General features: G+C 42.3%; 1 protein-coding gene across 7 annotated transcripts in view; it reads right to left on the reverse strand.

The window, feature by feature from the left end:
- Positions 1 to 184: 184 nt before the first annotated feature.
- Positions 185 to 21,922, reverse strand: part of HMGXB4 (HMG-box containing 4) — a 34,020-nt gene continuing 12,282 nt past the window's right edge. For 6 of the 7 annotated variants that reach the window (XM_040234766.1, XM_040234768.1, XM_040234770.1 and 3 more), the window contains 6 exons: positions 11,626 to 11,707; positions 10,597 to 10,661; positions 9,271 to 9,376; positions 8,647 to 8,816; positions 2,768 to 2,890; positions 217 to 2,296 (listed from right to left, as the gene is read on the reverse strand). In XM_040234766.1, the coding sequence (XP_040090700.1) occupies positions 2,252 to 2,296; positions 2,768 to 2,890; positions 8,647 to 8,816; positions 9,271 to 9,376; positions 10,597 to 10,661; positions 11,626 to 11,707 (591 nt within the window). In that variant the 3' untranslated portion in view covers positions 217 to 2,251. Of the gene's footprint in view, positions 2,297 to 2,767; positions 2,891 to 8,646; positions 8,817 to 9,270; positions 9,377 to 10,596; positions 10,662 to 11,625; positions 11,708 to 21,922 lie in introns of all 7 variants that reach the window. The other variant, XM_040234765.1, reaches the window with a different exon arrangement.

Consider the following 21,922-nt stretch of genomic DNA (forward strand, 5'->3'; position numbering starts at 1 on the left):
AAGATGAAAGTCCTCGATGTAAAAGTTAATAGAAACAGAGCAAGATGTTTGTTAGGAAGATAGCTTTGATCAGAAACTTGACCTGTATTCCAGATGGGCTTTTTTTTTTTTTAATGTGAAAGACAGGTTTAAAATTTCATAGGAACTTTAGTTAGTCACAGGAAAAAGATAGCTGACACTGGACTACAAATATTAAAAATGTGATTTTTAATAATATAAGTACAAAATTTTATTTCTTTATACAACTGTAATGGGATTTGGATCAAACTGCTAGAATTTATTTAAAAAACAAAATAAAACAATGATATAAAAACTGCAAGAAGATCTGAATCCAAAGTTTTTCCTCTAATAGTACCAAATACCACAAGGAACAGATTATTATACAAATGTGTACAAATTTTAAATACAAATACAATAGGGTTGGACTTTAAAGAAAAACAAACAAACAAAAAGCAGGCTCTCGTCAAGACTTCGTTAATGTGTACAGATGACAGTGGTGGGACTGACTTCTCTCTGTACTAATCCATGTCTCCGAGGCCCCTTCCTTGATGCCCTGTGTCCAACAGGAAACTGGCGTGGATAGAGAGGAGGTGTGTGACAAGCACTGACACGCGAAACCAAACCAGGATTTCTGCTCTTCGTAATTTTGGTTCCCAGATGTTCCTGTTCCCTTCTGTTTCCCCAGTTCAATCTCAAAGCTGCTCTGAGGTGAGAAAGGTATTTGGCAGCCAGAACACCTTTAAGGAACACAGCCCCGTGGCCACATGGATGGGAAGGAAGGATGGAAGGAGTTACACAGGATGCAAGCTGGGGGCACTATCCTCAAAGATCGACTCTGATGCCTCAGTGCTCCATCCAGGCCAAGGGAAGCAAGCAGTCACCTCAGAGCTTGGTTTTGATGTGGACTCGCACAAAATTTAAAAACAACCCTGAATGGCTCAGCTGTTTTCTTTGGAACTGGGAAGCAAAATCTGGTTCTTTGGAAATGAGGGCAGCTGGGAATGGTAACATTCCTTTTTATTTCACTTTCTTGACATTATTTAATTGTAAAGAACTAGAATTCCAACATAATGATTCCGTCTTGAGGCACGATACCTTAAAGTGTGGGTGATCTGGAGTTTGCAGAGGAGGCCAGAGGAAGGAGGAGAGGAAGAAATGACAAATCTAGTCTCTTCCACATGCTGTTGCTGGTGGAGGCTCTTGTTTTTTAAATTATATATACAGAAATTTACAGGATAAATTAAAATCTAAGGGAGTTTAAAGAGTTAAATACACATAATTAAAACACATTCATACTCGCACATAAATAAACCTACATGAGAACACAGTACTTTTTTTTTTTTTTTTTTGCAATTCGCTTATGTGTGGAATGCGAAACACCATGTATCTGGCCAGCAGGGGAGCCAAAGAGAAGATCCCAGGAATTAGGCTGGGCAAAGCTCACCTTCCCAACAACCAAGAGGGAGAACTGTGAGCTGAGCTGATGCTGCCCATGGAAGATACCAGCTCTTGGTGCTGCAGACCAAATGCTCTGGATCAGCTCACAGTACAGACTGTGCAACTGGTGACACTGATGGCTTTACCCACTCCAGGGCTCACAAAACTCCTTGGCCCAGAGGCTGCCAATGGTACCAATGATTACAATGAGTATTGAGACGTGGACACCGATAGAGCAGGAATTGGAATGAACCCTCTACTAAGCTCACTTAGGCCATCACAATAACTTTCAGGTGGGAACCATGTTATCGCCTCCCACCCAGGTCACTTCAAGTTGAAAAGCTTTGTATTTTCAGTTAACTGACGTCTTCCCATAATCTTTCCCATTACATTTCAGACTGTAAGACAGGTAAGGCAAATGGTCAGTGATGGGTCTGGAGGTACAACTGAGTTTGGAAAAAAATCACATTTTAGCCAACCTTACTGCGATGCACTAGGCATCCAAAACTAGCCCCCAGCCCCCAAGTTACATTGATTTTTAAGGCAGATTTATCCACCACAGAAGAAAGAATTCCAAGCCCATATTCATGCCAAGGTTTCCTCTTGGCTAAACTTTTGCCATTTCATAAAATTATTAAAAGCAAAGTACTTACAGTCCTATGTATATATTTTACATTTTACATATATATATATGTGCATATATATAAAAATTTAAAACCTACACTCAGAGGCCAGTGAAGGGATCTGGAACAGTCACATACACACAAGCCAGCAACAGGGCAGGATAAGGTTTCTGTCCCAAGAGTCTTTGCTGTTACAGTCCAGGCATGATGTAAGCAATGTTGTCTAGTGTGTTTGACTGCAAAACAAGGGGAAAAGTTTCAGTTGAAGAGTACTTTACCTTAGTTCCCTGAGACATATTTCTTTGTTTAGGGGAGAGAGATCAGAAAAGGAGTCTGGAGTTAGAGAAAACAGGGAGAGAAGATGGTATTCTGTTGTCTGTTATGCGGGGAGCTTTTCTGCTGACGTCTCCCATTAATCCTAGTAAAGCAGTGGCAGCAGACTCGTACTCTCTTCATCTCTGGAAGAGCAAATAGGAAACACAGGCAGTGCAGTGCCTTAGGGGCTACACTGCTTCTCTCCAGAGGAGAGAAATCTTAGGAAATGGCACGTCTGCGGTTTCACTGAGGGTCCAGCGCACATTCAACAGTCAGTGTCACGGTCCGTCGGCTGACAGCAGTGCAGTATCCAGGAAGCTTTAAGAGCCTGGGCCTGATAGGGCTCCCAAGGGTCTGGCCCCTCCTAAATCCCAGGAAACAAGGAAACTTACCAAGACCTGTTTGGGACAGCCGTTCAACTCAGGTAGTTGTGTGGTCAGACACGCCAAGGGGCCAAGCGCACAGATGATGGAGTCCAGAAGCACGGACAGACTGCCGGACACAGCCACCATGCCCTGAAAGGAAGAGCGTGAGAGGAGGAGGTTGTGGCCTGCATCACACTCGTGAGGCTCCCTCCAGGCCCTGGGTACTTCCTCACATGGCTCTCTGAGTCTGGGGCAGTTCCAGGAAACTTGTGGCAGAAATGGAAGGTTTCTGCTTTGGTAACTCAATACATTCCAGGTTTCCTGTCTATATTTCTAACCCGTTGAATCGTCTGTGAGACCTTGGGTTGGTCACTTAGAAAGAGTGGGGGCTGGGCGGTGAACAACCCTACACTTAAAAATATTAAAAAAGGCCTCACCTATTGTGGAGAACTGCTGGCAAGATTTGTAGAGGTCATGAATGCAAAAGTTATTTTTCTCATGAACTCCAAAAATATAGCTCAAATGTGATAACCATGAGAATTCTACACGTTAATGTTGAATATAAGCACACACACAAATTCTCCACATATGTAGCTTTTTGACAGGTGAGGATACCACTTTTCTGTTCTTTTAAAAATTTAACCTCTCCTAGAATTCATACTGTTTGTTATCTCTGTGATTCAAAGAGATAAATAAGATTGCTTGCTGCAAATACGGCTGCCGAGCTTGTGTAATCTGCTTCAACTAGGAGTACTGTGAGGGTATGTGACCTAGAAGGCAGTGTAGCAGAGTCCGTCAGAGAAGGAGCTCTGGGCTTCAGACAGCTGGGTTCAGAACCTGGCTATCTCACTCACTGAAAGGGGCAAGTTGCTTTCTATGCTGTGCCTGTACTAACAGTACTAATAGCTGCAGCATCTGCAGCAAGGAGGGGATTAAGTGAGATAACAGATGTAAAGTATCTGGGGGTGGTTCTTGCTACCTGGTAACTGCTCAGGAAGTATCCATAGTGCTTACTACTATTACCAACATCTTCATCTCCAAAACTGCATTTCAGGCTTCCTGCTAGATCTTCCGTTTTGGGTATTTCTCAATCTCAACACACTGTAAAGAGAAATAACCTACCGTTCCTCCTAGCATTCCTTCCTCTGCTAAAGTCATCATCACTCACACACCTACCCAGTCTCTAGGCCTTGCCACCACTGACTTTTCTCTCCCTTCATTCTCCTTGTCCAATGTCTCCCCCTACTTCCAAGTCAGAAAATAAAGCAAAGGGTTACAAGAATGGGCCCTAGGTCATGCCACCAAACTCAAGGCTCCATTTCAGCACTTAGGGGCTAAATTCCAGAGAGAGTTCCTTAATCTGAAAGTCTATTCTTCTTTCTGTAAAATAAGGGAACAACACAAATTCTATTTTACAAAACATGCAATGTGAATTAAATGAGAGACTCCATGTATAGCAGTCACAAAGCTGCCTGAGTGAGAGTTCAATGAAAGATAGCCAATTAATAGTATTACTCCATACTTACAGTTAATTAGAGGTAATATTAGGAGAAGACAATGGCACCTCACTCCAGTACTCTTGCCTGGAAAATCCCATGGATGGAGGAGCCTGGTGGGCTGTGGTCCATGGGGTCGCTAAGAGTCACTTTTCACTTTCATGCACTGGAGAAGGAAATGGCAACCCACTCCAGTGTTCTTGCCTGGAGAATCCCGGGGACGGGGGAGCCTGGTGGGCTGCCAACTATGGGGTCACACAGAGTCAGACACGAATGAAGCGACTTAGGAGCAGCAGCAGCAGAGGTAATATTTTCTGTCTGACTCTCCCAATAAGCATCCTGAGGGTAGAAATCAAGTCCTATTCTTTTTTATATTCTCCCAATAACTACTGGGGTTCTGTATAGTGTAATCCCCCAATAAATATTTGAATTAAATTAAAATCTTTGTCATGTCTAGACTATTGTTATAACATTTCCCTAATTCTGCTGTCTTCACTCTCAATCTAAAGTAGAAGATATTCTCAAAGAAAATCAAATGAGAGCTGTGATCATTCCTTCTACTCAAAACATCCCCGAAGCTCCTGAGCCCTCATTTCCTTCTGCAACTTGTACTGGGCCCTACATAGTTCAGCCTTCCCCTACCTTGTGCGCTGGATGTTCTAGTTTTTAATCATTTAAGCAATAAAACCCTTTGAAAAGAAAACCTCAAGTGGAACTCTAATACATAAAACAGTTAAAAGATCTGGTGAAGGTAGGAATGGGGGTTAAGAGCCCCACTGGGTCTCTTCTGACCCATCTCGGCAGAAGACGCCAGAGCTGAGAAGCACGTGTGCACTGTGGTCTTGGTTTAGGATGCCATCTCCATGATGCAAGTCCTGCCTGTCCTTCCGGGTCCTGATGGAACCCCACTTCCCTTTCAGAGCCTCTCACTCTGCTCTAACTGCTTCAGGTGGCAGGGCTGTAGAATGGCAGCAGACTGCACAGTGGGGCAAGCTGAGCTTGTTCACAGTGAGTTGTGTAGACTTATAATAATGGTCACAATTTTATTAGGCTTCAGGTATTCAATTTTAAATGAGCAACTGTATAAATCAATGCTCCTTGAAGTGTAGTAGTTTACTAATTTCAGGTGGCATACAGGTGAACATTAGTCAGTTGATAATGCACATCCATTTTTCTAATGTACATTAGAAAAAAGATTAGAATACCACACTTGTGATATCCAGGATATCACTGTGAAAGCATGGATACATTTATGTAAGTAAAAACACACAATAGGTAACAGTATAAGTGGTCTGAGGAAATTGCAAAATTGTGAAGATATATGCAAATGATTAAAGTCTGGGGAGAAGTGGATTAGAAGGGGAATTACTGCTTACTGCTGACACACTGTTGTTGTTTAGTTACTAAATTGTGTCCAATTCTTTGCAACCTCATGGACTGTAGCCTGCCAACCTCCTTTGTCCATGGAATTTCCCCAGCAAGAATACTGGAGTGGGTGGCCATTCCCTTCTCCAGGGGATCTTCCTGACCCAGGGACTGAACCCTCGTCTCCTACAATGGCAGACAGCTTTTTTACTGTTCAGTCACCAGGGAAGTCCACTGCAGATACATACGGGGTCTCTCTTGGGGGTAGTGGAAACAATCTGGCATTAGACAGAGGTAATGGAGCCAGAAATCTGTGCATATACTAAAAGCCACTGAATTCTACATTTTAAAAGGGTAAACTTTATGGTTGTTGCTGTGTTAGTCACTCAGTTATGTTCAACTCTTTGCAACCCCATGGACTGTAGCCTGCCAGGCTCCTCTGTCCATGGAATTCTCCAGGCAAGAATACTGGAGTGGGTTGCCATTCCCTTCTCCAGGGATCTTCCCAACCCAGGGATTGAACCTGGGTCTCCTACACTGCAGGCAGATTCTTCATAGTCTGAGCCATGACAGTTATTTCTCAATGACTGTTCCTTATGTTTTTAAAAAAAGTGGAATGGAGGGTCTGCAATGTAATTTTCCCCTTTTCAGTCAATACAGACATGTAACCCTTCTGTGGCAACTGCTCACAGAAGCTGGCTTGTTTTATTTGCTAATTTTGTATCTATTTTAACTTTCCAGTTACATTGCAAGTTTCTTGATGATATGAAATCATCAGGAAACTATTAGGAATTCTTCTCCTCCCAGTTTTTGGAATTATGCCTAAGTATTCAACAAGTATTTGCTAAACTAAAAGGAAATGGCAGGGAAAATCTGTAATATGGGAGGTGAATTTTATTGTTCAGTCGCTCAGTCGTGTCCAACTCTTTGCAGCTCCATGGACTGCAGGATGCCAGGTTTCCCTGTCCTTCATCATCTCCCGGAGTTTGCTCAAACTCATGTCCACTGAGTTGGCGATGCCATCCAACCATCTCTTCCTCTGCCATCCCCTTCTGCCTTCAATCTTTCCCAGCATCAGGGTCTTTTCCAGTGAGTCAGGCTCTTCGCATCAGGTGGCCAAAGAATTGGAGCTTCAGCATCAGTCCTTCCAGTGAATATTCAGGATTGATTTCTGTTAGGATTCACTGATTTATCTCCTTGCAGTCCAAGGGACTCTCAAGAGTCTTCTCTAGCACCACAGTTTGAGGGTATCAATTCTTCAGTGCTCAGCCTTTTTTATTGTCCAGCTCTCAAAACCATACATGACTACTGGAAAAACCATAGTACTGACTATACAGACCTTTGTCAGCAAAATAATGTCTCTGCTTTTTAATACATTGTCTAGGTTTGACATTGCTTTTCTTCCAAGGACAAGTAACTTTTAATTTCATGGCTACAGTCATTGTAACTTTTTAGGAAACATAAGAATATCTAAATATGAAAAATAAGTAAGGATCCCAGAATATTTTCTTCTAGAAATATCTATATCCATTCAAATATCCGAGCCTACCAGAAAGTGTCTCTTTTTGACACTTACTAAATTTTGAGAAATTAGCCAAAGAACTTAGACAAAGCTTCATCTCTTGTGGCCTCTGGCATTTTATTTGTCGAATAGTAATTCAACTTCCACATAAAAGCAAGTGGGTAGTTTCATATTTCTATACTGACTTCTCAGCTTAAAAATGGCTTTAGGAACGGAGACTGATTTCTTTACTGCAATGTCCTACTAGGAGCCAGTGGAAACCTGAAATCCTACACCACTGAGTTAGCCAGGGGGCAGTATGATTAGAAGCGGAATATGCTAACAGAAATGGAACATGACAGTTTTGCAGGTTAAGTGATTTTGAAACTGAAGCTTAAAAGGACAAAGATCTCCTTAGGGTATACAACACTGTATAATTCAAGTGCAGAGTAATGAAGAGCTTGGACACCTCAATCTCCCCGTTTGCTACCTATCTTCAAAGCTGTAGAGGAACTCTGACTCCCCTGGATAATCTAACCTATCTATTCGAAACCTTGCTGGAAATGCACAGAAAAACCCTAATTCTCTTAGAAGTAAAAATGATGAAAGTTTCCATGGGATTTGGACTCATTTTTCAAAAATAAAAGTGAGTTGTAGGGTTATATGTCAATTATTCTCTATAAAACAGAGGGGAGGGAGAGGAAGTGTCAGGGTAATTTTCTTTTGTGTCATTGTCTCAATAGAAAACTATCAGTGTAAGCTTTGAGAGCCAGCTTCCAAATCTCTAGGTGTTTCTATTACCATCCCATTTCTTTAAAAAAATTTATTTATTTTTAATTGGAGGATAATGGCTTTACAATGTTGTGATGGCTTCTTCTATACAACAATGTGAATCAGCCACAGGTATACACATCTCCCCTCCCTCTTGAACCTCCCCTCCACCCCCTACCTCGTCCCACTCCTCTAGGTTGTTACAGAGCATCAGGCTGAGCTCCCTGTGTTACATAGCAGCTTCCAACTAGCTATCTGTTTTATGTACGGTAAGGTGTGTGTTTCAATTTTGCTTTCTCAATTTGTCCCACCCTCTCGTTGCCCTGCTCCGTTCAGAGGTCTGCTCTCCATGTCTGCATCTCTAGTCTTGCCTGCCAACAGGTTCATCAGTAACATTTTTCTAGAGTCCATATATATGCATTAATAAACGGTGTTTGTTTTTCTGATGTACTTCACTCTGTGTAACAGGCTTTAGGTTCATCATCTCAGTACAACTGACTCAGATTCGTTCCTTTTTATGGCTGAGTAATGTTTCACTGTATATACGTACCACAGCTCCTTTATCCATTCATCTGTCAGTGGGCATCCAGCTTGCTTCCATGTGCTGGCTATTGTAAACAGTGTCGCAGTGAGCACTGCCACCCCTCCTTATCACTGTATCCTGAGCACCCGGTGTAGCAGCACACAGCAGTTGCTCACTGCGTGTATGTGGAATGAGCACACGGGTCCAGACTCTACCAGCAGCTAGAGCTTGCTGCTAATGGCACCCTTACCTCAGTTTCCTGCAGGCGGTGTCCGATGAGGCTCAGGGACTCTCCCAGCAGCTGGAGGTGAGCAGCCACATCAATGGGCTCTGTCTCAGGAGCTTTGGCTGGCGAGGCAGGTAACAGCATGGCGGTGGGCGGGGATTTCTTCTGGGGTGACAGTACTCCCATAGAAGCAGCTGAGAACAGAGAAGAAACAGAGCGATAAAGCTTGCCCAGGGCCTCGAACCACAGAACTGTTCTTCCTGGTTTTCCCTTTTTATGAGCTCCACCAGGCATACGCTAAAACTGTAGACTGTGGGTCGGATCTGGCTAATAACTTACTTTGTATGGCCTGTGAGCGAAGAATGATTTTAGATTTTAAAATGGTTGTTGTAGAAGAAATAAAAATACACGACAGAGAATGCATATGGATCTCAGACCTAAAATATGTATTCTCTGGTCCTTTAGAGAAAAGTGTGCTGACTTCTGACTTAACATTTTCTAAATATTGGGGGCAACCTTTAATATCTGGTATCTGGATATCAAGATCTGCTTCTAATATAGGCCACTCTCCCCATTTCTCAGTAAAGAAGCAAACTTCACAGAGCTGTGGGGAAGAGAATGAAGAGAGGAGAAGGATGTGGTCATTACCTTTCACTTTGATGGAACCTTCTGAGCTGGACGCTTTTCTTTTCACAGTTGTAGCTTCTGCTTTGTTCTGTTTGTGTTGTAGATACTGAGCTTTTTGCTTCCAAACCTGCAATCAGATCAGGGCAAAAATAAATTTCAAAGGGCAAAAAACTGAAAGGGAAAGCAGTCATGTAAGAACAGAATGAAGAAAAGAAAAGGAACAGTGGAGGGGAGCAGACAGAGGATTAGTGTTTCTTTTTAAGCTGGAAGGTCATTGCACAGGCTTCAGGCAGTGGAGACAGCAGCATCTCAGGCGAGGACTAGGCACATCCTTCAATGCTACTGCTCAGACGGCAGCACGCACTCTGCAATCCCTCTACCTAAGGCTGGAACGTAAAAATCACAGAGGAAACCTCTGGCTTACCTTTATGTCCATCTGGTTTAAATATTTCTTCTAACCTGTCGGCTTGTAACACCAACAGTAGGATAACAATGACACAAAACCCAGAAACTAAAGATAATCTACCTGGGTGAAAAATATATGTCATCTCACCTAGATGAGCAGTACCTTAAATAAAGCAAAATGGAAATTCTAATTCCTAGACCACCTTTATATCATCTGACTGTAAGTGACTGTGAGTGATTCAGGTATGACTATATCATTGTCTTGTTAGTGTTTTGATAGGGTGGTATATTATTTGGTAACGGTTGATGGAGGTGATGACCCAGAACCTATCTTCCTAGTAAACACTGTCCCATGTTTTTATTATTTGCTGTGACTATGGACCTCTTTCCTCAGTTCTCAGACCATAGCCAACTACTAGCTATAGTCAGGGGCTCTGACTTTAGATCCTCTTTTAACACATATCATTGCCCAAGGCAGGTCATCTTTTGGCTCAAACGCAAGGTTGCTGAGAAAAAAAATTAGATGAGATTAGAAGACAGCCTCCCTGCAGCTAAATCCTCACCTAGAGTGAACTGGCACCAACTTGTTTACTGACCTCTAAGCCATTTTCCACCAATCTATAATTTTTCTTTTTTTTCCTATTTTCAGTGTTTGGGATTTCGGACTTCGCCAGGGGCTCAGAGGTAAAAGAATCTGCCTGCCCATGCTGAAGACATGGGTTTGATTCTTGGGTCAGGAAGATCCCCTGGAGAAGGCTATGGCAACCCACTCCAGTATTCCTGCCTGGGAAATCCCATGGACAGAAGAGCCTGGTGGGCTACAGTCCATGGGGAAGCAAGAGTCAGACATGACTGAACAACTGAACAACAACAACATAGGAGGATTACACACTTTGGAAGGACAGAGCAATGAAAAATGTGTCTGTGATAAAGTCTGCTTACCAGTTTGTCCTTCTCTGGCAACTGCTTCCACACCTCAGCCAGTTTTTTACTCAGTTCCCCAAAATCTGGCACAAAAGAGTAAAAAAAAACCGGGAAAACTGAATACAGTAAAGGTTTAACCATAAACAAAACAGAAGGCTGAACAGAACAAAAACTAGGAGGATGGTTTTGAAGATCAGATTTAAATAGCACAAGATTCTTTCAGAAAACCAAACCAAACCCCACCACTTCCCTTGGGTCTTTTATAGAAGGAAGGAGCTGTTTGGGTCGCTATGAGACAGGCTCAAAATCTCACACATCTACTCTTTAAGGATTTATGCCTGAAGCATCGTATTGGTATCTTTTAATATGATCCCATGAAACATGGCTTATCTACTTAGGTTAAAGAAAAAATGTTATGTAGGATTTGATAAGAAATGTTAGGTTTTTACCAAATTTCTGAGAGCTCAGAAACAAAGGAGAATTTCTCTAGAGCAGCTCAGAAGCAATCTTTCAGATGTGCAATACTGTGCTCCCCACATTGGAGAGCAAGCTCACACTTTATAAAGCACATCTGAGTCTTTTCTGATGCTTCACATGTGCCTCACAACAGCCCTGGTGAGAGGGTTGAGAAGCTAGTCCACACACTAGGCAGATGAGATTTATAGATGTTACCTGACTTGTCCAAGGGCTGAGGTATAGCGTTCTCACCTTACCAGCTTCGATATAGAGACAAATAACGAACAATGTAATATGTCATCTCCATACCCAACTCCAACCCTATACTCCACTCCATACCCAAGAGGCAGTTTGGGGAAAAAGTCAACTGTAGAAGAATCTTGGAAAGAAACAACTGTATGTTTACATACTGTGCTTTTGGACAGGGTGTACTAAGGCAAAATCTAAAGTGACTTGTATAGTTGAGGAGAGAAATGAAATTTGTGTCCTTTTCAGACCATGGGAAGAACTTTGCCTGCTGACTGAATTAACTGCCTTGCTTCAAAGATAGACATGGAAAGTAAGAACACTAAAAATAAGAATTGTTCTCACCTATGCCTGGATGGTCAGCCACAATGGTTACACGGTACTCCTTGCAGAACACTTGGTAGGCCGACATGTTCTTCTTTTTTGGCTAGTACCACATAAAAATAGAACAGGGTAAGACTTTAGAAGCCAAGTTGAACAACTTTGCGTCTATGAGAACAAAGCAGAAAAGTGACCTGCACTCTTTCCTCAAGGGTCCTAAATTGCCAACCAGCTTTCCTTAAACAGGATAATTATTAAACCATGTCACTTATGACTCAGAGATGAGTATCAGTTTTACTTTTAGAAGGTAAAAACCAGATGCTGATTTTTAGATTTTTCAGGTTGTTGCAGCTCCTTGATAATTGTTTGTAAAGCTCTTCATTCGTCCTACAAATGTTACCTAATTCTTTTAGAATTGAGTGCTAAGCAAATCTTTACCTCTCCTGGGGTAGCTATTTTTCATCTTTAAAATAAGAACCACATAACTTTCCTTTACTTTGGGGCTAGAAAATCAAGAGCCAAATTTACGTTCATATTGTGCCTCTGGTTTTCATTTCTTCTTCTTTCTTTTGGTTCTGCGGCATGTGGGATCCTAGTTCTCCAACCAGGGATCGAACCTGCGCCCCCTGCATTGGATGTGCAAAGTCTTAACCACTGGATCACCAGGGAAGTCCCTGGCTTTGATTCCTAATCTTAAAATTTTCTTGATCCTGCTTTGACTGTCACTTGTAGTTTATTGTTATTTTCTTATTCACATTCTTGTGGTCCAAAGGTGAAAAGTAAATAAATAACTGAGGACAATTCTTTGGTCCTCAATGTAAGATGAACCTCTTTCACATCAACAAAGTGCTTTGTACTACTTGAACTATGTTTATGCTTCATTGAATTATGACAATTTCAAAAGCAACACAGGATTTTTGAGAAACAAGCTTTTAAAACCAACCAAGTGTATATAAAACAGAAGGTATTATACATTACTATGCATTCCATTTTACAATTAACCATAATCTTGGAAGAAAAAAGTTTTCCTACCTGAAAAGGCACATTAGATAGCACCTGTCCAACCCCCTCACTTTGAGGATGAAGAAAAGGAAACTCAGAAAAATAGTGACTTGTCTGGGTCCTGCAGCTATGCCAGCTGTAACACCAGAATGGCTACAACCCAGGCACCTGAACTTTAGGGCTGTGTACTATGGGCCAAGGGAAAAATACATTGCTTCCTTACAGAAAAAGTTACTATTTCAGACTAAAAGATTATCCCTTTATAACTTTTATCTAATATACTGAGATGTTTTCAGTCTGGCTTTCCTTACAACCTCATTTGTAAGTATCAAAGTACAATGATTGGTCCTCCACCTCCTTCCAAGATAGTCCTTTCTGGTCCTGCAAGTTATTATAATCACATGAATGTTTGGTGCTTTAAAAGCTGCTGGAAACTTTTGTTTGCCTCAAGTGTCATATTTTACAATCAAAACAAAACAACAAACAACACCGTGCCTGTCTCATGACTTCAGAGCTGCACCTTGTTTAAAACAAAGTCTAATCATGCACTTTGGGGTCACCTGACTTAATTCTTAATATTGTTTTCATAAAACCACTATCCTCAAAGACCAAAGGCTAGCCAACACTTTTGTTGTTGTTCAGTTGCTCAGTTGTGTCCAACTCTTTGTGACCCTATGGACTGCAGCATGTCAGGTTTCCTTGTCCTTCATTATCTCCTGAAGTTTGCTCAAAGTCCATTGAGTCGGTGATGCCATTCAACCATCTCATCCTCTGTCACCCCTTCTCCTCCGGCCTTCAATCTTTCCCAGCATCAGGTCTTTTCCAATGAGTTGGCTCTTTGCATCAAGTGGCCAAACCACTGAAGCTTCAGCTTCAGCATTAATCCTTTCAATGACTATTTAGGGTTGATTTCCTTTAGGATTGACTGGTTTGATCTCCTTACTGTCCTAGGGACTCTCAAGAGTCTTCTCCAGCGTCGTGGTTTGAAAGCATCAATTCTTCAGAGCTCAGCCTCCTTTATGGTCCAACTCTCACATCCATACATGACTACTGGAAAAACCATAGCTTCAACTATATGGGCCTATGTTGGTAAAGTGATGTCTCTGCTTTTTAATACACTGTCTAGGTTTGTCATAGCCAACACTTAAGACAATAAAAAAAGCTGTGTGACAGCTCTGACTTGAATTCCCAAAGGAATTCTGAAACCATTTTTGAAGAATGGAAACAACCCTGAGACATCTCCCAAAGTACCTGCTCTGAATGAGATAGCACTTCTTTGGCTATAAAAATTATGGCATGTTTGTTATAAATTTACCTTCAAAAATTTCAGACCAGTTTTTTAAAAACAGCTTATTCACAGAACTGATATTTGCCCATATTATAAAACTTGTAAGGAGTTTTAACAATGTTTCCTTAGACAAATTATAAGACTGTGAAAGGTTATTGCCCTCTATTTCACAAGGCTATCTACAGCTATAACAAAAAACTAAAATGACTTTTATAGAATGAATCACAACTCTTACTCGATACATTAGATCCCAATCCACATCCTGAAGAAAGGAGTTCCTCTCATAGCTCTCATAAGGACTTTATTCAATTGTGTAGAAAATAAACCTGTATTTTTTGAGTACCTGTACTGGGTATGTGAAGTTTCTCAGTTGTGTCCGACTCTTTGTGACCCCATGGATTGTAGCCTACCAGGCTCCTCCATCCATGGGATTTCCCAGGCAAGAGTACTGGAGTGGGTTGCCATTTCCTTCTCCAGGGGATCTTCCCAACCCAGGAATCAAACCCGGGTCTCCCACACTGTAGTCAGACACTTTATAGTGAGTAGTTAAACAGGATGAGCTTTTGAAGCCCAGATCTTATTCTAAGGCAGTCAAGCAGCATAAAACGGTGGAAAAATTTTAAAACATAAAGTTCGAAGGCCCACCATCTTTTCTCAGCTTCACCTTATACTAACGATTTGATCCTGAATAAAACACAGGAGAAATGGATAGCTCTTCTGACATGTGACATTAAAAGTATTTCAGTGGCAAAGAAGGAAAAGCAGAGACTAACAAGGAGGATATCGCAAAGGAAACATAGTAACCCATCAAAGTACTCTGTACTCTTCATTTCTTAATATTTACTGAGCATCCACTATATGCCAGACATTGGGAATACAGCCAAGAACCAGACACAGAATCTAACAGAGGAAACAGATAAATGTGTCATCATAATACAATGTGACAACATTATACGAGAAGTACTGGCTGCTACAGGAATATGCAATAGAACCGCCTCACTAATCAGGGAGTTGAAGAAGGTCCTCCTTTCTGGAGGAAAGGACATTTAACTTAGATGCTAAAGCTGAGTAGAATTAGCCAGGTGAAGAATGGTACAAGTGTTCCAGACTCAGCCTGGTGACACTCATCAGAGAGGGAGGTAGGAGATGACGTCAGAGAAGCAGGGAGTGCTCAGAGATGGATGCCATGTAAACTGTATTGAAGAGTAAGGGTTCTATCTTAAAGAGGCAATTATTTCAAGCAGGAAGTCACTAGGACAGACTGCAATTTATGACCACGGAGAATGGACTAGAGGCAGGGAGTCCTGTGGATGTGAGACGGCTGCAGCAGGAGCACCCAGGAGGGGTGGATGAAGGCCCACGGCCAAGACAGTGGGGTTGGAGAGAAGCAGGCCAATTGAAAGGGAGGGAAAATTTAACAGGATTTATCAGACACAATGTGGCAAAAGAGAAAGACCCTGGGCTTTGGGGGCCGACAGAGCTAGGTTAGAATCCTGACTTTAGTTTCCCTGTAAGTAAAACCTGGATGATACCACTGAGCTTGGATAATACTGTTTTCAAAAGTAGGAATTCATCAGTTTGGCACTTCAGGAGGTACTCAGTCATGTTATCTCTGTGGTAGGCAGGATCCTAAGATGGCACCCAAGATTTCTGCCCCTCTGGACATCCTTGTGAAAACGCCCTCCTTTGACTGTGGGCAGGACCGGTGAATACCAGAGGGTGTCACTCCCATGGATCGTATTATGCTGTATGGCAAAAGGGGATTTTTATTGCTATTAATTAAGGTTCCTAAGAACCTGTCCAGATGTAATTAAGGTTCCTAAGCAAATTGAATCCGAGTGAATCAAAGAGAGATTATCCTGAGTGGGCCTCATGTTATCTAGTTCAGTTTGGTTGCATCCGACTGTGATCCACGATATTATTTGGTGAGACCTTAAAAGAGGTGAGACCCAACAGGAGACACTCCCCTGCTGGCCCTGAACTTGGAGACAAGTTGCCATGAGTTCTACAGCTGAAAGGAACTGAATACTGCCAACAACCTGGCAGCTCTCTATCCTCAGCCGAGAACCCAGTTCTAGCCAACACGTGGACTGAGTCTTGTGAGAAACAGAACAGAGGGCCCAGAGGAGCACTGGCTGAACTTCTGATCTATAGGGCGGTGAGGTGCTATTAACAAATGGATACTGTGGTAATCTGTGATGCCATAATAGAAAAGTTAATTTCTATTTCCTCTATTTTGTTTTTTTTTAACAATAGAAGTTGTAGCATCCAAAAAAGCCAATATGAGTTTTTTTTTTTTTTTTTTTTTTTTGAGTTTTCTTAAAAATAGAAATTGTGGTGAAGGGGGATAGGGTGAATTCATCTTAAACCAGACAAAGAAAACAGTGGCAAGGCCCTTAAACATTTCATTTAAATAGTAAAGGTCTTAGTTTTAGTATTCTTCTGATGAAGCCAGTCCTGTTCAGAGATGCTACAGGAGTGCGTTCTGGGTGCTGTATCTCCTTTGTTAACTGAGTAGCAGCCTCATATCCCCAGATGTGCTAAGTGTTCTAGTCCTTTCGAGTCTCCCTTTATTGTGCTCAAGATAAAATGAAGTGGCATTACAGAGAAAGATATGAGTTCACAATTCTATATTTGGCCATGAGAGAGAGAGGGAGCTACGGACTGATTAGTCTGGGTGATTTTGCTCTGAGAACCCAGTCCTTGGAGTGAGTGTGACAGAAAGCATAAATCTGCTTTTCTCAGACAGTTCCTGTATGTCTCCCTCAGTGTGTGCACCTTGCTACCCAAGAGTGAGTCTGATGCTGGAGCTGACATAATTTAAAAAATAAAATTATGGCTTCTCATTATACATTGATGACTTCATCTGGTGAAGAATGGGCTTACATTCTGTTGGACTGAGCATCTACTGGCCTTCAGCTTTCCTAAGGGATTTTCAAGGGAAACTCTTAACAATTTTCACCTTATGTGCTGACCTTAGAACCTAACCTTTGTGTTATAAGATGCAACTCCAGCCTAAGGATCCAAAGTTTGGAATTCAAACTTGAGGGTTAAATTTTTTTCCAGGGCATAGCCACTTTTTTTTAATAAATTAACAGTCAGAAATAACACAGATAATGGATGATCTCCAGATAAACAAAATATTTCCATATGATTCTAAATGCAAGGCCAGTAATTTCACCCTAGAAATTTTTTTCTGCTGCCCCACACAGTATGTTAGAATCTTAGTTCCCCATCAGGGATTGAACCTGAGGCGCCTGCACTGAAGCTCAGTCTTAACCACTGGATCCCCAGGTAAGCCCACACCTTAGACTTTCTATTTTTATAGTAGAAATAGGATTTTAATATATTCAAGTTTAGCACATGCTATTTACAATAAATCACCACCCCTTCCCCACTCCCAAACTGGTAATGGAGAAGGAAATGGCAATCAATTCCAGAGTTCCTTACCTGGGAAATCCCATGGACAGAGGAGCCAGGCAGGCTACAGTCCATGGGGTCTCAAAGAGTCAGACATGACTTAACAACTAAATAACAAACCAGTAAACCTTTTTTGTTTCACTTATTATACAAACATTCAACCCCTCTCCCTACCCCCCAAATCTTGTGACTTACAGTGGTTACATCTGGAATAACTGTGGGCTCTCCTTTAGCAAAATGTTAATACTTTGAAAACTTGGATACTTTATAACTAGCAGCAAATAACTGCAACAAATCCACTTAGGCATGACTCAGGAGGTTGTAATTTTACAGCCAGACCTCCTTTTAAATGTTTGAAGACATGTCACAATATCAAGACCTTCCAAGAGCAACTTCTTAATGTGTTGTATAAAGCAGTCATGCTGAACTCCTTTAGAGCACAGAACTCTTTGTGAAAGTCAGATAAAAACTGCTCTTTGAACCCATCTAGGACTCTAGTTTAAGAACCTATTTTTAAAGGGTAAAATATCTAGGGGTTAAGGCAAAACAGCTTCCCTGGTTGCTCACTTGGTAAAGCATCTGCCTGCAAAGCGGGAGACTGGGTTCAATCCCTGGATTGGGAAGATCCCCTGGAGAAGGCATGGCAACCCAGTCCAGTATTCTTGCCTGGGGAATCCCCATGGACAGAAGAATCTGGCAAAACATAATTTATGAGTTTTCTAAACAAACTTGGCTTTCTTCTGCTGCTGATGGAACCCAATCTCTTCACTGATGTTAATACTGTGCAGGAGACGGTTACCAAGGCTTTACCTGCGGAAATTCTTTTACCGCTCCCAATAACCCTACAAGGTAGGTTTCATCATTCCTGCTATTTTAAGATGAGAACCAGATACCTGAGGCATTTACTCAGGAACTGGCAGGGCCACCATCTGATGTTCCTCTGAACTAACCTCACTGAGATCTCTAAATCTGTACTGGCCAAAGGAAAGGGTGCCAGAGCAGTCAAGTTTTCACACCAAAGCTTCTGTTTTAGCCCTTCTGAATTGGAATCTAAGTCTGCTCTCTCTCATATTACATCACTGAGTAGAATTTAAACATTCTTTCTGTGTCCTGTCATCAGAAAAACTTGGGGTCAAACCCTTGTACTGCCACTAAACAGGTATGCACCCAGGGGCAGGTTATTTCACTTTTTTGAGCTTGTTTCTGTGAAATGGAGATGAAAATACCTACACCTCATTGGGCTCTTGTGGAAATTCATCAGTACACCATAGATAAAAAAAAACTTAGTGCAGTTCTTAGAATGTATGAGCAATTCCATAGCAAAGTTCTTATTACCACTGTAATTTACTAATGCCTGCTTCCTGCCTTCCACACATTTTTTACCTTCAGCTGGCTGGACTTCCTATGGTTCTCTGAACACCCTACCACCGCTCATGCCTTCACACGCATTCTCCACTCCTTGACTGGAATGCCCACTCCTCCTTTCCACCCTTCAATTCCTATCTGGCCTTAAGATTCGGTTTTGGTGCTGCCTCCCTTTGAAAGCTTCCTGGTCACCCCTAGGCTCTCCTTGGCACTCGGCACACATCTCTGCTGAGGTTCAACCCACTGGGTACTTTCCAACCCCTTACTACATCGAGAGCTCTTTGAGAGCTGACACTGTATCTGATCAGGGCCTGGTACAATGTACGTACAGAATAAATATGTATTTTATGCCTAACCAAGTGTCAGAATTGTGTGTGAAAAGCACATTCATTTGTATTCCCTCATCTGCTTCTAGATGAAGCAGGCTGGGTGCTTGTTCATTGAGACTGTGCAGAAAAGAACAGGGCGAGTGGCCCCTTGATGCGTCTCCAGTTGATGTTCCCCTTTCCCCAGCACCCATGAAGTCTACCAAGGATCTGCTGTAAACTTGTTCTGTAACATCTGCTTTTGCTCCTTAGGGACCCTGTTTTCTTTCTGGTTCTTAACTGCTTTCCAAATAGATGCTGGTTGCAGAGGTGGGTTCCTAAAAGGTGGGTGTTAATATGAAAAAACAAAACAGAAACAAAACCATAAAAGCAGCACCCCCTTGCTTACTCTAATTTGTGAAATGAGTGGCTGAAAAAAAAGTTTTGTTTTCAAGTATATGTTATGCTTCCAAGGAACTTGCAATGAAAACAGTTGCTGTAACAGCAGCTCTTGATTGAGCTATGCCCTGTGCCAAGCATGTTACTCCTTCACCTGATTTACTCTGGCAATCCACTCCAGTATTCTTGCCTGGAGAATCCCATGGATGGTGGAGCCTAGTGGCCTACAGTCCACAGGGTCGCAAAGAGTTGGACACGACTGAGCGACTTCACTTCTTCAGCCCCTTTCACAAGTGAGCAAGGAAGTGAGGAAGCCATCTCCAGAGAACAAGTCTAGTAAGTAGCAACTAGAACAAGAACTCCCTGGAGCAGGAAATGGCAACCCGATTCAGTATGCTTGCCTGGGAAATCCAATGGACAGAGGAGCCTGGCGGGCTACAGTCCATGGAGCTGCAAAGACTTGGACACGACTGAATGACTGAGCACAAGCAAGAACAAGAACCCAAGATGACTGAACTCGAGTCCAAGCTTTCAGCCACTTTATTACAACATCTGCCTGTCTCCATAGCGCTGATCTCAGACACCAGCGCACGGTATCAGTCTCAGTTCCCCTAGGACCTACATTTAACTTTGTTGAAGGCTTCCTGTGGCACTGGGTAATCATCTTAAGTATTAGAAAGGCATGCACTATAGTGGAAAGAGTACAACATTAGGGTTAAAGAAAGCTCTGTTAAAATTCTGGCTCCGTGTCTTGTCTTCTCAGCTTCCTCCTCTGTGAAAGGGAGCTAACCATACCTATCACTCAAGACCCCTCTGTGTGCAAAAAGGCCTCAGAGAGCCTGGCACGTGGCAGGCCCTCAGAGATGGTGCCTCCTCACTGGTACCACTTCTGGCTATTGTGACTCGTTTATGTAATACCATGACAAGACAAGTCTAGTTATCTCTCAGAATTTAGTTTATTCGTAGATCAACAGCAATGTCTGAGCGTGCCAGGCACTAGGCCAGCCTTCGTTTGCTTAGAGGAAATGAGATCACTCTGGAAAAATAGAGATAAGTGAAGACATGCCTCTGAAGTGGCAATGTCACAGATCTTATTTCAAGTGGTAGTGAATGGGGTTTTACTGATTTAGTAAAACTGAAAGTAAGGTATCTTTGGACTTCCCTGGTGGTCCCGTGGTTAAGAATCTTCCTTCCCGCGCAGGTGCCATGGGTTTGACCCCTGGTCTGGGAAGATTCCACACGCTTCAGCGCAACTAAGCCCCTGCACCTCAACTACTGAACCCACATGCTGCAGCTACAGAAGCCTGAGTGCCTAGAGCCTGTGCTTGGACACAAGAGAAGCCACCACAATGAGAAGCCCGAGCAGCACAACTAGAGAGCCCCGACTCGCTGCAACCAGAGAAAGCCTGCACAAAACAATGAAGACCCAGCACAGCCACACACACACACAAAAGGAAAAGTGTCTTGGAAATGCTACCATATCCTGCTCCTCCAATATAAACCAAAAGACCCCCACTCCAACAGCATGATCTTAAAGGGGAAATGATGTATCAAGGTACCACCTCACAATTTCTCTATTCCTCCTGGAAAGCAGGATTCGGTAACAAAGGAACAAAGAGGCAAACAAAGAAGCAAAAAACCTCCTCCAAGATAAAACTCCACACTGAAAGTGTCTCCATGAGGGAGACAGTCAAGTCTCCCTTCTTTGTATCGACAGTCATGGTTCTTTAGGAAGAGCTCCCCCCATGTCGCTTCTCCTTCTCATGTGAACTCTGCCAACCTGGCTTCCGCTCTCCCCATTATACCCGAACTTCTGTCTTTACTAGGCCCTCTCTGGTCTCTCCTCCAGCACCCAGGGACTCTCTTTCCCCTCCAGGGCCTTCGTATGTGTTACATGATTCCGCTTTGGGCTCGATGACCTCTCATCCACTCACACATTTCATTTACTGCCCACAAACACCCAACTTCTAACCCTAGTCCATCAAACTCAAAGGCTTTACTTTTCTAGTGCTCTCTGGAAAACCTACTGAGATGATGACTTGTCACTGATGACTTGTCAGTGACAAATGATAAGTATCAAATGGTCTTTGGCTAACTTGCCAAACACTGTGCAAAGTCAAGGGTTTCCAAACTTTGTTAAGTCATGGTGCCTGTGCAGGTCTTCAGGTGGTATATGTGTTTTGCTTTTTGTTTTTGTTTTTTTAAATAAATTTCCTTGTTTAAAAAACGTGTTTCTTTTTTCAGCTGTATGGCATGTGGGATCTTAGTTTCCCAACCAGGGACTGAGCTTGTGCCTCCTACAGTAGAAACCGGTGTCTTCAACACTGGACCATCAGAGAGTATATGCTTTTTATCACAGCAATCACTGAAAACCTAGCTTTGAAAAGATATGGCATTACGTAAAGGAATGGAGTATAAAAAGATGTTGAAACTGAGAATTACTTCACTCCAGTAGTTCAGAAGGTACTTGACAGATGGCAAATATGGCTGTTTCTCCTGAAATTTTAATGTTGAAAAAAATCCCGCGGTAGCCCTGTGAGTT

The sequence above is a fragment of the Oryx dammah genome, unplaced genomic scaffold, assembly GCF_014754425.2.
Source record: "Oryx dammah isolate SB20612 unplaced genomic scaffold, SCBI_Odam_1.1 HiC_scaffold_29, whole genome shotgun sequence".
Taxonomy (NCBI): Eukaryota; Metazoa; Chordata; class Mammalia; order Artiodactyla; family Bovidae; genus Oryx; species Oryx dammah.